Source organism: Micromonas commoda, chromosome 6 (assembly GCF_000090985.2).
Source record: "Micromonas commoda chromosome 6, complete sequence".
Taxonomy (NCBI): domain Eukaryota; kingdom Viridiplantae; phylum Chlorophyta; class Mamiellophyceae; order Mamiellales; family Mamiellaceae; genus Micromonas; species Micromonas commoda.
The window spans coordinates 938,295-952,902 of NC_013043.1; the positions used below are offsets into that span (position 1 = coordinate 938,295).

The 14,608-nt window shown below is 67.6% G+C and overlaps 6 protein-coding genes across 6 annotated transcripts; 4 read left to right on the top strand and 2 right to left on the bottom strand.

Moving 5' to 3' along the window:
- Positions 1-81: 81 nt before the first annotated feature.
- Positions 82-1,077, bottom strand: MICPUN_101100 (predicted protein; the record flags this gene model as incomplete). The annotated part of the gene is made up of 1 exon (XM_002503256.1): positions 82-1,077. One exon carries the CDS (start codon positions 1,075-1,077, stop codon positions 82-84), a length of 996 nt encoding a protein of 331 aa, XP_002503302.1.
- Positions 1,078-3,391: 2,314 nt separating this feature from the next.
- SSIIIB (glycosyltransferase family 5 protein) lies at positions 3,392-6,187 on the top strand (the record flags this gene model as incomplete). The annotated part of the gene is made up of 1 exon (XM_002502898.1): positions 3,392-6,187. One exon carries the CDS (start codon positions 3,392-3,394, stop codon positions 6,185-6,187), a length of 2,796 nt encoding a protein of 931 aa, XP_002502944.1.
- A 340-nt stretch (positions 6,188-6,527) lies between these two features.
- On the top strand, positions 6,528-7,235 carry MICPUN_101102 (predicted protein; the record flags this gene model as incomplete). The annotated part of the gene is made up of 1 exon (XM_002502899.1): positions 6,528-7,235. One exon carries the CDS (start codon positions 6,528-6,530, stop codon positions 7,233-7,235), a length of 708 nt encoding a protein of 235 aa, XP_002502945.1.
- A 196-nt stretch (positions 7,236-7,431) lies between these two features.
- Positions 7,432-11,766, top strand: MICPUN_101103 (predicted protein; the record flags this gene model as incomplete). Its single annotated transcript, XM_002502900.1, has 1 exon — positions 7,432-11,766. One exon carries the CDS (start codon positions 7,432-7,434, stop codon positions 11,764-11,766), a length of 4,335 nt encoding a protein of 1,444 aa, XP_002502946.1.
- A 268-nt stretch (positions 11,767-12,034) lies between these two features.
- Positions 12,035-13,248, top strand: MICPUN_105748 (predicted protein). Its single transcript, XM_002502901.1, has 3 exons — positions 12,035-12,254; positions 12,510-12,671; positions 12,844-13,248. The coding sequence occupies exons 1-3, from the start codon at positions 12,123-12,125 to the stop codon at positions 13,081-13,083; spliced, it is 534 nt and encodes a 177-aa protein (XP_002502947.1). The 5' UTR covers positions 12,035-12,122; the 3' UTR covers positions 13,084-13,248.
- MICPUN_108486 (predicted protein) lies at positions 13,249-14,587 on the bottom strand. The gene has a single exon (XM_002503257.1). It carries the CDS (start codon positions 14,410-14,412, stop codon positions 13,279-13,281), a length of 1,134 nt encoding a protein of 377 aa, XP_002503303.1. The 5' UTR covers positions 14,413-14,587; the 3' UTR covers positions 13,249-13,278.
- Between the last annotated feature and the right edge of the window lie 21 nt (positions 14,588-14,608).

Below are 14,608 nucleotides of genomic sequence, written 5' to 3' on the forward strand. Positions count from 1 at the left end.
CGTTGATTCACGCGGGCTGATTGATTCGCGTAAACGACGACGACGCGTCGCGCCGATGTTCTTGCCGGGCGCGACGTTGGCTCACATCATGCTCCGCGGGGGTTCCATGTTTGCACTCGGGTGCTCCTCGGACACGATGCTCTGAATGTCCGTCCCTCCCGGCCCCGGCGGCGACATCGCAAACTCCGCTTGCCTCCCGTACACGATCTCCGCCACCCGCACCAGCATCACCGCGGTCAGCCCCCACACGTCGTGCCCGCCGCGTTCGAACCTGTGCACGCGTATGCGCTTCCCCCGCGTGAACTCCCAGTCGCGAAACGAGTACCCCTCTTTGGTCAGGAAGGACTCCAGCGGCACCCGGAAGCACCGGTCCACCTCTTCGGGGTTCGGGACGGGTTCGAAATCGTCCGGGATCGCCGCGACGACCGGCCGGACGCTGACGTGGCCCTTCGACAGGAACGGCGGGAGCGACGCGAGGACGTTCGCGTCCCCCGGGCTCAAACCGACCTCCTCCGACGCCTCCCTCAGCGCCGCGTCGACGTCGCCCTCGCCGTCGTCGTTCTTGCCGCCGGGCAGGCAGACCTCCCCGGCGTGGGTGCTCAGCCCGGACGCGCGCGTGCAGAGCAGCACCTGCACGCCGCCGTCTGGTCCGCGGGAGAGCGGGACGAGCACGGACGCGCGACGCGACGAGAGCGGCGCCGGATCGCCTCCGCCGTTCCGCGTCTCCCGAGCCCACCATCGCGTCAGCGCCTCCGCCGCTTCGTCCATGCCCAGGGACGCCGGGCGACTCTGCCGCGCGCCCATGAGGTCCTCGAGTAGTCCCCTGAGTTCGCGTTCGGTTCGGTCGGGGGCTGGCTCGGACCGTCGCGCGGACTCACCGCGCGGCTCGCCACTCGTCCCCGGGGTCTGGTGCCACGGATCGTTCGGGTAGAATCCTCCGAACCTCCTGACGAGCGGCGCGCCGAGCAGCGGGGAGGTGAACCGACGGTGGGATGCCACCGAGGACTCGAGCGAGTCGAACGCGACCCTGGCTGCGAGCGCCCGACCCCACCCCAACCCCAGGGCTCGGTAGGCCATGCACCGGAGGTGTCGGGTGTGAGAGCCCCCGCACCTTCTTCGAGGTTCACAATAAAAAAACCGCCATGTCACGGAGGATTCCTTCCAACTGTGGGACTCGAAAATATCCAATCTCTTTTTTGTCGCTTTTTGGCGGGTTGTGTACCAGCCGGTGTTCTCGCCGTGCGTGGGACGCACCCCGGCTTAACTGTTTGCGCGTACAGCTCCCGCATAATTCGTTACAAGCCCCAGCGTGTGTCATCGCCCGAACCAAATGCCTAGTGCGATCGAGTTTTGGATTGCGGTTGGATTTCCCGCGGAAAAAAACCAACCGAGCTGGTGTACCGTGCGCGATCGCCAATCGCGATTCGAGGATCAGCTGAGTTGGCCTCGATTCATTGGAGGCTTCGAACTCGCGTGAAATAATGAGAGACCAACAGCGGTTTATCCGAGAGCATTTGAGGTTCCGAAACCCGCCCTCGCAGAGATCAAAAAACCACGCCCACTCGATATTTCCGCGGTTCTCACCCCAGCCAGAGGAAGAAAGCAAGGAGAAAAAAAGCCGGGCGCGTGGACTCGTCAATTGGACGCTCGCACGACCGTCGACCGATAGGTGAGAGGTGCTCAAGGCGCCTTCGTTGGTTGACCTTCGAACGTAGTCGACCCCAGCGCCGTCGACCGCGACCGGACTCTGTCCCGAGCGCCCGCCGTCTCGTTCGACGAGCGAAAACTCGCGCGCCAAGTTTGCGCCATCGCATCAAAGCCTTGGTCCGGAATCCCACCAGGCGATCCGGAGCGCTCGGATAAGATCTGAGCGAGCGCGGTGAACGATGGCGTCCGCGATGACACAGGATGTGATTGCCCGCGCCGCCGTGAAGGCTAACCCCGTCGTGTCCGCCGCGTCGCGACGCGGCGCGGGCGCGAGGAGCAACGGCGGCGTCGGGTCCACCCCCGCCACCAAGAGGGCGGTCGTGAGGTGAGTCGCTCTGCGAGAAATATGTCCCGAGCCTGGCGCGGCGCGAAGGAGCTCGCGAAGCGTCGTGTTGGATCGCGGAAGGCTCCGCGAGGCGTTTCCGACCGATGCGACGTGTCTTTTCGCGATCGTTCCACCGCGCCATTGCCCGACCGACCCCGCATCGCCGAACCGCGCCCGCCAGAGACACGACCAAACGTCGGATAAGGGATTTGATAATTTGCACGCGAGAATTTGCGCGCGTCGAACCCGACCAAACCCGCCGCCTCGAAACTGACCGCGCCGCGCCCCGTCTCTCTCACCCTCCGTCCCAGCAGGACCTCTCGTCGTTCGGTGGTGGTGCGCGCCGACAGCAAGCCCGCGTGGCTCACGGGCGAGAAGGAGCCCGAGCCTCAGCCCCCGGCGGAGGCAGAGGCTGCCCCCGGCAGGCCCCCGCTCCCCAAGGGCGGAGCGCCCCCGCCCATCCCGTCTTCGATCCCAAAGACCGCGCAGGCGCCCTCTTTCATGAAGAGGAGCCGGGTGCCGCCGCCGCCATCGGTGCCGTTCACCACGCCCGCGGCAGAACCCGCGGCTGCGCCCCCCGCCGCGCCCGCGCCCCCGGCGGAACAGGCCGCCGCGGCTCCGCCTCCGCCGCCGCCGACCACGACCGTCGATCCCTACGCGTCGCTCAACATGGCTGACCCGTACGCGGCTCTCGACGCGGCACCCGCTCCCCCGCCGCCCGCGCCGCCTCCTCCTCAGGCGGCGCCCCCTCCGCCTACCCAGGCGGCGCCTGCCCCGCCGCCCCCTCCTCCCCAGGCGGCGCCTGCCCCCGCGCCCCCGCCTCCCCAGGCGGCGCCTGCCCCCGCGCCCCCGCCTCCCCAGGCGGCGCCTGCGGCGGCGCCCCCGCCTCCCCAGGCGGCGCCTGCGGCGGCGCCCCCTCCTCCCCAGGCGGCGCCTGCGGCGGCGCCCCCTCCTCCCCAGGCTGCGGCTGCGGCGCCCCCTCCCCAGGGGACCCCCAACGGCCTGCCCCCGCCGGTCAACGCTCCCCCGACGGCCATGATGCCCCCCGCGCCGCCTCCCCCCAACGGCGCTCCCGTTCCTCCCCCCGCGGGCGTGAACGGCGCCCCGAACGGCTACCCCGCCGGAGCCATGAACGGGGGACCCGGGTACACCAACGGTGCCCCCGCGGGCGTCCCCGGGGTCACCCCGCCCGCGCCCGGCATGCCCGCCGAGGAGGTGTCCATCTCCCCGGAGATGACCGAGGAAGAAATCGCCGCCGCCATCGCCGTGGAGAAGCAGAAGCTCCAGCTCGCGCAGCAGGCTGAGCTGGACCGACTGGCGCACGAGGCGGCGCAGCGGGAGGCGGCCGAGGCTGCGCGCATGCAGGCTGAGGCTGAGGCGAGGGCCATCGCGGAGGCTGAGGAGGCGAAGCGGAAGGAGGAGGAGTTCTTGGCCAACATCGAGGTCGAGGTTGCCAAATCCGCGATTGACCACATCGCCAACGCGCCGGGCCGAAACCTCTACTTCACCGTCCCCGAGAAGCTCGTCGCCGGGAAGCCCGCCAAGATTTACATCAACACCGCGAACAGCGGCATCCTCGGCGGCAGGCACAGCGTCCGACTCGAGGCGGGTTTCAACGACTGGAAGCTGGATAAGTTTGACACGTCGATGAAGCCCGCGGGTCCCGGCGGGTTCTTCTACACCGACTTTGTTGTCCCCGAGCTGGCGTACTGCTTCAACTGCGTGTTCGAGGCTGACAACATGTACGACAACAACGGCGGTGAGAACTGGTACGAGGAGGTTCACTACGGCAAGACCAAGGAGGAGGTCGAGAAGTACTTCCACGATAAGAAGATCTACGAGGCGGCGCTAGAGGAGGCCACCAAGGAGATTGAGGTGGAGAAGTACGAGCAGGGCAACCGCAAGGAGGGCGTCGCGGAGGGCGAGCTCCACAAGGATGGTCGCTGCATTGTCAAGTCTGACCTGCCAGTCAAGCCCGGCGCGACGGTCCAGATGATGTTCAACAAGGCGATGAACCCGATCGGCGGCGACGGGAAGATTCGCATCCACGTGGGCTTCAACAAGTTCGCCCAGGGTTTCGAGCAGGAGATCACCATGGAGCTGGTCAAGGGCGCGGCGATGGACGACCAGAACTACTGGTGGGGTGCCACCGTCAAGATTCCCCCCACGGCGTACACCGTCGACATGGTCATCTCGGACGAGGCTGAGGATGCGTGGGACAACAACGACGGCAACGACTATCGCCTCCTCGTGAAGGGCGGCGGCAACGCCACCAACGAGGAGTGGGACGCGCGCATCCAGGAGCGGATGGCCTACATCGCCATTCAGAAGGAGCTGGAGGCGAAGCGGCAGAAGGAGGCGCTTCGCGCGCGTCGGTTGCGAAAGGCGGAGGCGAGCAAGAAGGCTCGCGAGGTGACCGTGCGCCAGACGCAGCACATTCTCACCACGGAGCCCACGCACCCGGTGGCGGGCGAGGAGGTGACCATCACCTACCACCCGGAGAACACCAACCTCGGCATGGCGCAGGAGGTGTACCTCACCGGGGGGTTCAACCGCTGGACGCACCCGGAGCCGCCGGGGGCGGTTAAGATGGAGGCAAACCCCGACAAGCTGGGCGTCGGGTCGGCGGTGACGTGCAAGATCAAAATCCCGGAGGATGCGTGGATGATGGACTTTGTCTTCAGCGACGGCATCGCGGAGGGGAGCACGTACGACAACCACTTTGGCAAGGATTACCACATACCCATCGAGGGCAGCACGGAGGAGAAGCCGCCGCTGCACGTCGTCCACGTCTCCGTCGAGATGGCGCCCATCGCGAAGGTTGGCGGCCTCGGCGACGTGGTCACCGCGCTCGCGCGCGCGGTTCACGACCAGGGCAACATGGTGGAGATCATCCTCCCGAAGTACTCGTTCTTCAACATGTCCCCGATGCTCGGCGGGATGCAGTACGAGACGCAGTTCGAGTGGGGCGGGACCACCATCGTGGTGCAGCGGTGCATCGTAGAGGGCATCCAGGTTTTCTTCATCGAACCCCAGAACGGCTTCTTCGACGTCGGGTCCGTGTACGGCAGGAACGACGACGGCGTCAAGTTCGACTACTTCTGCAACGCGGCGCTGGAGTTCCTCACGTGCACGCAGAGGCAACCCGACATCCTCCACTGCCACGATTGGTCCACCGCGGAGGTTGCCTCTGCGTACTGGGGCAACTACCATCACTACGGACTTTGGAAGCCCAAGGTTGTGTTCACCATCCACAACATGAACTACGGGCAGATGAAGATCGGGGAGGCGAGCTTCCACTCGCAGATCACCACCACCGTGTCCCCCTCGTACGCCGGCGAGGTTGCCGGCCACCCCGCGGTGAACCAGAACCTCCACAAGTTCCACGGCGTGCGCAACGGCATCGACACCGAGATCTGGGACCCCGAGACGGACCAGTTCCTCCCCATGAATTACAACGCTGACAACCACGAGGCCGGCAAGCGCGCCGCGCGCGAGACGCTCCAGTCCCGTTTCGGTCTCACCTGGGGCTCCGACCAGCCCATGGTGGCTGTCGTTTCGCGCCTCACCGCGCAGAAGGGTCTCGACCTCATCAAGCATGCCATCGGCCACAGCGTCAAGCGCGGCGCGCAGTTTGTCCTCCTCGGCTCCGCGCCCGATCCCCGCGTGCAGGCTGACTTTAACGCGATGGCCGGGCACATGGGCGGACCGAACGCGGCGTTCTGCTTCGCGTTCGATGAGCCCTTGTCCCACGTCGTGTACGCCGCCGCGGATTTCATCCTGGTGCCGTCGATGTTTGAGCCCTGCGGCTTGACGCAGATGATCTCCATGCGGTACGGTGCCGTGCCCGTGGTGCGCGCCACGGGCGGCCTCCGCGATACCGTCTTCGACCTGGACACCGAGAAGGCGCGCGCGGCGTGGGAGGTTGACGGGTCCACCGACTTCAAGGAAACCGGCGACCAGACGAACGGATTCTCCTTTGAGGGTACCGACCCCGAGGCGCTCAACTACGCGCTGGACCGCGCGCTGGACTGCTACTACAACGACAAGGTGTGGTTCAGGACGCTTCAGGAGAGGATCATGCGCCAGGACTGGTCGTGGAATCGTCCGGCGCTCGACTACATCGAACTCTATTACAGCGCCATCCGCAGCTAAATAAGGCGAGAGCGTCGCGGCGCGGCGGGGGTGATTCTGTATTTGACGGCGGTGCTCAAGGAGGAGAGGAGAGGAGAGTTGATGATGAGAGAGAGTTTGGGTCGTCGCCGATGCGGATGCGACTGCGTTGATAACTAAATTGTGCAAGCATTTTTTGTAACCCATCATTCAAGATGAACGAACTCGGCGGTTGGCGTCGCCGCGCGGGAAAAAACCAATAAAAACCAAACGCACTGGCGCTGGCGGACGGTCAGCTGTCACGGACGCGCGCTGTCTCATCACTGTCTCGCTGTGAGCCACGAGTTTGCGAAGAAACCCGATAGGGCTAACGTCACTCATGATGACGACGACGGCAAGGTGTGCCGCCGCGACGAGCGCTTCCGCTCGTCGCTCCGCGTTCCTCGGGGGTCGCACCCCGGTTGCGGCGTCAGCGCGACCCGCCCCACCGGCGCGATCCTCCCGCGGCGCGCCTGTGCGCGTCGTGAGCGACGTGCGCAAGGACTGGAAGTCGAGCAAGAGCATGACGCTGACCATCTCCGACGAGGACGCGACGCACACGTTCGAATCTTACATCAGCGACGGCGAGCGGATCATCAGCGTCACGTTCCCGGATCAGGCGCGGCGCCGCAAGCTCTCGGACACCACCTGGGAGGTGCAGCTGCTCCCGTTCTCGTTCATGCAGTGGAGGGCCACAGTCTTCTGCACGCTCCGGCTGGAGCCCGTGAGCGGCGAGCTGCGGCTCTCCGCCGAGGACCTCAGGATCGACGGGCTTCCCCCCGAGCTCGGCGTCGACGGCAAGGTGTGGCTCACCATGGACGGCGCCCTGAAGCCCGCGAGGACCGCGCCCGCGGGCAGGCGAAAGGTCCTCGGTAAGATCACCGTCAACCTCTCCGCGGATGTCAACGACGCAGTGGCGATGTTCCCGGGCCTGGACGACGCCGTCAACCTCATCAACGACACCGTCATATCCAACCTGCAGGGGAGCATCAACGCGACGATCGCGAAGGACTACGCGAAGTGGAAGGTGGCGCAGAGGGTTCCGGCGTGAGCGCGAGGGGTCGGGTTGGATTCCGGCGCGAATCCAATTAGAAATGCACACCTTGCATCTCACTAGAAAACGTGTGTAATTTTAGGCGTAATCGTTGTTAACAATGAAGACAAACACGGCACCCGATTTGAGCATTTGAGTTTTGCACACAAAACGGAAGGTCCTCGGATTCTCCTCGGCGGAGCCGCGTGCGCCGATGGCGGGCCCGTACGCGCGCTCGCCGGAGAAGGCGAGCCCGAGCACCGGCTCGCCCCTAACGCGCGATATTCCCGGATCGCCCTCGCGCGGCGGGTCTAAGCGGGCGCCCCGATCCGCCCCGCCCCGTCCCAGCAGCGATGTTAGCCGGCAATTGAGGTCGCCCGTCAAGAGCGTCTACCAGGACGCGCTCCTGGAGGGGTTCATGGGCAAGTACGGCCCGGTGGACGACGCCTCCATCGCCGCCGCGGATAAGCACGCGATCGAGCTCAAGAAACGGTACGCGCGCGCGAGGACGGAGGAGGAGCGGGAGCGATGGATCAACCTCGCGTCCGAGGCGACGCTCAAGGCGAACATGATGCGAGCCGAGCGGGACTTCCTCCAACGCCAGGGGCGGGAGGTGAGAGGAGCCGCGCGGGTCGACGCTCGCGGCGCTCCCGCCCACCGCACATTCGTGGGAACCGACGAGGAACACGCCGCGGCGGTCCGGATGCAGCGCATCCAACGCGGCAGGGCCGCGCGCGACCGAGTCAAGGCGATGAGACGCGAGCGAGCTTCGAATCGAGAAGCTTCCAATCGAGCGCGCGACGACGCGAGAGTGCGGCACGACGCCGCCGCGCGCATACAGGCCGCCGTCCGCGCCAAGACCGCGCGCGAGAGGGTCGGTAAGATGCGCGCGGATGAACGCGTCGCCGCCGCGAGGGCGAGGGTCGCGAGGAACGCCGCCGCGGAGCGAGCCGCGCGTTGGCGCGAGCCGGAGCCCTCGTTTGAATCGCCGTACCTCCACTCCGCCGCGTCCTCGAGGGAGGCGACGCCGGTCAAATCGCGCCCCGCGTCGGCGTCCTCGCAAAAAGAGGCGGCGGCGACGACGACACAGCTTTCGACGACGACGACGACGGCCGTGTCGCCGTCTGGGCGGCGCCCGGCGAGCGGCATAACCTTCCCGGGCGAGGACGACCACGTCCGAAGGATGCGCGCGTTCCGCGAGAGGGTGGAGGCCAAGGCGAACGCGATCGGGGCGCTGCCGGCGCGGCGCACCCGCCCCGCGCCGCCGCCGAAGCCATCCCCGGCCAAGAGCATCCTCAAATCCCCCGCCGATCGCCCCCGGTCCTCGCCGGGGGCGATCGAGTACGCGTCCCCTCGTCGCGGCTTTCTCGACGACGACGACGCGCTCGTTCGAAGCGCGCAACCCCCATCCCCGGGCGACGCGCATCGGTCGAGAGAGGCCCGGCCGAGAGAGGCTCGTCGGAGCCTCCGCGTCAGCTTCGAGCTCGCCGAGGACCGCGAGCGGCGGGAGGAGGACTCCCCGGCGACGTTGGCGCGCAAAGCGGAGCTCGCCATGGACGAGCGCTTTCGCCCGAGGGTCCCGCGCGATGCGGTCGCGGCGGCGCGGGACGCGGAGCGCGCCCTGGCGGCGGCGGAAGCCGCGGTGGCGACGGCGACGCGGAACAAGGCGGCGCGGGACAGGGTCAAGGCGCGCGCGGGCGGGGGGCGGGCGACGCCGGGGCGGAAAATCGTCGTCGTCGACGAGGATTCGGAGAGGTCGCGGGATCGAATCCCGTTGTCGCCGTCGCCTTCGCCGCGTCGGACCCAATCCTCGGCGAGGCGGACGCCCCCTACCGCGGGTCGTTCGCCGTCGCTGGAGCTGTCCCCGAGCCCCGTCCCGGCAACCCGCGCGCCCGTGCGGGCCACCGCGAGGGCGTTTCGGCCGAGCAAGAACGAGAGGGCTCGCGAGTACAACAACCGGCTTCGCGAGCGTGAGCACCGCGAGCGTCTGCGGCGTCGCGAACGGTCGGTGCAGGCGGAGAAGGCGGCGGCGGTGCGGGCGGGAGTGTCGGTGGCGGACCATCTCGACTCGAAGCTCACCGCCCGCCAGCGAGCCGCCGCGATCATGCGACAGGTTGACGCGGCGCAGCGCAACTCGGAGACTGTGGCGGGGATCTTCGTGTCGTACGTCGCCGCGCGTAAATCCGGGGAGGAAATCGACAGGAGGCACGCCAAGGACGTCGCGGCGATGGCGCGGTCCATGCCCGCGTTCAGGGCGCTCCCGCCCGTGCACGTCGCCGACGCGCTCGCCGCCGCGGAGGTTTCGCGGCACGCGACGGGCTCGGTGATTTTTCACGAGGGTGACCGCGGCGACGCCCTGTGCGTGGTGGTCGGCGGCGAGGTCGCGCTGTTCCAGAAGGGCACCAATTTGAAGGGCCCCAGGGAGCTCGCCCCGGACTACGAGCTCCTATGGGCGACGGAGAGCGTCAGGCGCGGACGCGAGGGCGCGGACGCGGCGTTCCGACTGGCGAAGCCCGGCGATAAGCGACCGGGCAGCGCGGTGACGCCGACAAAGGAGCGAAGGACACGCGGCAAAGGAGGACATCAAGGAGGAGGAGGGGCGTACGACGGCGACGACGGGATCATCACCGACGCCGCGCACGACGTCCAGGCCGCGGCGCTCGGCGCGCCCAAGCACTGCGGCCGATTGGCCCGGCGCGTGCGTCTGGGTCACGCGTTCGGCGAAAAGGCGGTGACGCGGCGCGGCGGCGAGGCTCGAGCCGCCACGGCCGTCGCGCTCTCCCCGGTCACCGTCCTCGCGATCAACAGGTTTAAATACGCCGCGATCATGAAGGCGGTGGGCGCGACGGAGAGTGCGGACGTCGCCGACTTTCTCCGCGACACGGAGCTCTTTCCGGAGACGCGCGTGTCGGACGAGGACCTCACGGAGTTGGCGTCTAAGCTCGTCGTGATCCGCGCGGGGCCCGGGGATGTCGTCGTCGCTGCTGGGGACCACGCGAAGGGCGCGTTCTTCGTGCGTTCGGGGCGCGCCAAGGTGAGCGCGACGGCCAGGGTGATGGTGGAGCCCCCATCCGATGAGGTTGTTCGAAGGGACGTCGGGAACGACGAGTCCCGGGACGGGTTTCGCGGCGCTTCCGTTCGGAGCTCCGTTCGCTCGAGTCGGGACTCGTCATACGACGCGGAGGCGCGTTCGTCGTCGTCGCTGCCGGTGTCGCCGCTTCGACCGCGAACCGGCAGTGGCGGAGGCGCCTGGCGAAGGGCGCCCACCTACGAAACGCGCGACGTCCCGTTGGGCGAACTGGTCCCGCCGGCGATTTTCGGCGAGGAGTGCCTCGTCCCCTTCGAGTACTCGGACGAAGCCGGGGGCGGGGTCGGGCCGGGACGACACGCGTTCACCGTCCGGGTAGATCCGGAAGGGGATCCGCACGGCGCGGTGTTCCTCCGGCTGCCCCCCACGTACCTCGCGTCCCTCCCGGCGGTCGTCGCGAAGCGTCTGACGCAGCTGGCGAAGAGCACGAGCGCGGCGAGTAAGGAGGCGACCAAAGCGCTCGACGACGCGGGCTCGGAACTTCGAAGATCGACGGAGGGCGGAGGCTGGGCGAGGCGGTCGCCGTCCTCGGGGGGGGCGGCGCCGCCGCCGCCCGCCCGGAGCGTAGCGTCGCCCTCCGTCCGCGCCGGGTTCGGGACGTCCGCCGCCCCGAGGAACGAGCCGACGGCGGCGCTCGACTCGGCCCGGTACGTCGGCGTCGAGGAGGGCCGCGCGCCAATCGGCGTCGGCCTCGGCGGCGGCGGCGGACGGACTCGGGAGGTGGGCACGCCGAGCGCGCTCGCGAGGCAGGCGCGTCGGGATTCGCGGGTGAGGCCGGCGACGGCGCTGGCGGCGATGACGCGGACGGAGATGCGCGCGGGAGGGTTCGTCCCTTCCTCCCCGAGCGGCGGGCCGGGTGGATCTGCCCGCCGGCCGAGGTCCGCCGTCGTCGCCGGCGCCTCTCCCGTCCGCCCTTACGCGCCTTCCTCCTCGCTCGATCCGGACTCCACGTTCGAGGACTACCTCGACCACGACGACGACGCGGACGCGTCGTTCGGATCGCCGTGGGGCACCCCTGCGAAGGCGTCGTCGTCGGCGGGGTATCGCGCCGCGATGGCGCGAGAGTTGCGGTCCAGCATCCTCGGTCCCCCGGCAATCGGGTCCGCTCCGGGCCGGGCCGGGGCGTCGCGGGGCGGATCGACGAAGGCGTGGAGGAAGGCTCCGGACGTCCAGGTGAGGCTTACCAAGAAGGCGGCGGCTCTCGCGGAGAAGAACAGGCCGATCAGGGAGTGGCGCGAGCGGGGACGGGGACGAGAGATCGGCGGCGTCGACGACGACGGGTATTTTTCGTCGAGGCCGGCGACGGCGACGGGCGCGGGCGCGGGGCGGTCCACCGCGGGCGTCGTCGGCGACCGCGGCCGCGTCAGGCCCGCGACTGCGGCTGCGGCGATGGACTACGGGGGTCTGTGGGGGGATGACGCGTACGACATGGGGGGATGGACGAGGGGCAGCAAACTGTAGGCGGGGACGATCCCGATCGGTGAAACGAAACGCGTTTGTCATACACGCGCGCCGGTTCTCTCGGCGATCGCGCGAATCGGCGATCTTGTCCAATCGTGACTCGCCGTTTGCGCAGCTTTTTGCACGTGCCGGGGAATTTTCCGGTCCATTCTCTGACTGGTCGCCATAGAAATCGATCGGTGCTGAGTCGGACCGTGACGAATCGGAGAAAGATGAAATCCGCTTTTTTATTCCTAGCTCTTCCCCAATCGGCGCACACAATCCAGCTCCCGGAAACGCGCCAAGGCACCAGCCCCGGCCGACTTCCCGACACTTTCAACCCACAAACCACACACACACACACCCAATAAGCTAAGATGGGGGTCGATGATCACGACACCTTCTCCGGCCTCACCCCTCTCCAGCAAGCTGCTCAGGAGGGTGATGTCGCCAAAGTCGTCGAGCTGCTGGATGCCGGTGCGGACGTGAACATCCAGGCCAACGGCGAGGTGCGCCCGAAAACCCTGAAACTCCCCAGATCTCTGCCCTGTGCACACCTCGGCCGCCGTGACGTCTTCACGCGACGTGAGAGTCGCGCGCGGGGAACCACCGCGTCTGTCGCTTTTGGCCCCCCCCTTTTTCTTTTTTATCCCGCACCGTTAGCCGATCGGCTCCGGCCGGTCCGGCGAACGCCCCCTCGGATGCTTCCGACGCGCGATCCGACCCGTTCGATCCGTCTCTGACCTATTCGTTCGATCCTTCAGATGGCCGGCAAGACCGCCGCCATGATCGCCGCCTCCAACGGCAACACGGAGATCCTCAAGGCCCTCGGTCGCGGTCCCTCGCTCCTGGACCTCAAGGATGCCGACGGGGGCACCGCCGCGATGACTGCCGCCGTGCACCACCACGGATCCGTCCTCGACTACGTGAGTTCCCGCCCATCGTCTAATATCGCCAGTCTCAGTCGATCGGGTCCGCCCTGAATCCCCCTCCCTCGCACCGACGCCGCCTCGGCGCGCGTCATCGCCCCGACCCGTCTGCTGAGTCAGATCCCGCCGAACCAACCTTGACGTCGACCTCCGTCCTCCCCGCGCGCAGCTGATCGAGAAACACGTGGATCTCAACGCGACGGACAGCGACGGCTGGACCGCGCTCATGTACGCCGTCACCGTCGGCGACGCGGTGTGCGTGGAGAAGCTCGTCAAGGCTGGCGCGGACATCTCCATCAAGAACGCGGATGGGGAGACTGCGATTGACCTGTGCAAGCAGTCCAAGAAGCGGTACCCGCTCATCCAGATCATCGATCCGAAGGAGCCCCTCCCCGACATCACCGAGTAGACGACTAACCTGTAACAACAACAACAACGACGACGACGATGACGACAAAAACAAAAACCACCGACGACGCGTGGACGAGGCGCGAGCGCGACGCGTCGCCGTAAGTTAGCAACCTCAGTGGTACGGCGGGTTAGGCATCTTTAAAACCCAAAGCCGTCGACGTTTAGTTGGCTATGCGTCGTATTACCGTCGTCTCTAATGTGTGCTACTGGGCGCGTCGGTGCCGACGCTCTCGATCTCCTTGCGGAGCAGTCTGGACACCGCCGCGTTCAGGTCCGCCCTCAGCCGCGGGTCCTCGAGGGGCGAATCGATCGACTCGAGCTCGCCGGGTGGCGCGACGTCCCTCTTGACAGCCCCTTGTTTGTCCCCCCGCTCCTTCGCCTTCCCCCCGGGCGTCATCTTCCGCGAGTGCGCTAAACCCGCCCGCTCCTTCACCTTCATCGCCGACGCCTTCGACGACTCCGCCGTGCCCTTGACGCCTTTGTCCGCCCGCCGCGCCGGTTGGTGGTCGCGCTCGCTCCACAGCGACTCGTCCATCGCCTCCCACTCGCGGAGCATCTGCGTGGACGCATCCGGACCGGCGCTCGGCTTTGGCGTACGAATCGTGCTCGTCTCTTTGGAGCGATGCGTCGTCTCTTTTTGATGGCGCACCGGGACCACCACGTCGGGTTCGTCTTCGAGGACGGAGACTTTCGGGTACAGCGGCGAGGTTGGGTGATCTTCTCGCTCCGGCCGGTACCCGTGCGCGAGTCCGAGGAACACGCCCATGCCGACGACGAAGAAGAGCACGAAGGTTATGGACCACCACCACACCCTGTGCTGCAGCTTCGCGTCGCACACGCCGATCCAGTTTTTCTCCTCCTCGTCCTTCTCGACCGACCGCGCCGGGCTGACGTCGTCCGCCCGGGTCGCCGACGCGGGCTTGGCGCCGATGTCGTCCTCGGACGACGACCCGACGATTGGCGCCTTGGCTGGGTTCTCCTGATGGAACCTTAAGACCGTCTCCTCGCCCACCTTCTGGTTGCTCCTGTGGTGGTGCTTTCGCGCGCGCGCCTCGCGTCGATCGCTCGCCGTCTCCCTCGCCGTGTCGTTGTTCACCAACCGTCGCTGCGATCGAGACCTCGGCGGGCGCGAGTAGAACACCGCGGGATCGGGCTCGACGGGCTCCGAGGCGCGACGCCCGCGGTCGCCCTCGCGTCTCTCATCGTCGCGTCCTCCGCCGCCGGTTCCCGCGCGTGGAACCCGCCCAGTCTCCGGGTCCACCAGCGGCTTCTTCACCTCCTCGGTGCTGCACAGGTCCTTGCAGCACTTGGAGCCCCCGAGACCCATGTCCCCCGGTTGTTCGTTGCCGCCTCCGCGCGGTGCCGCCTATCCTTCGCGATGGGGCCGAGACCGGACGAGGGCGACGATCGCGCGCGATCACTTCCAGTCGCGCGCCTCGTTCGCCTCGATTCGTCCGCCGCGCTCGAATAGGTCGCGCGCCTCGCCTCCTCCCGGCGCGCGCCCGTCGGCTCTGCGCGCGGGA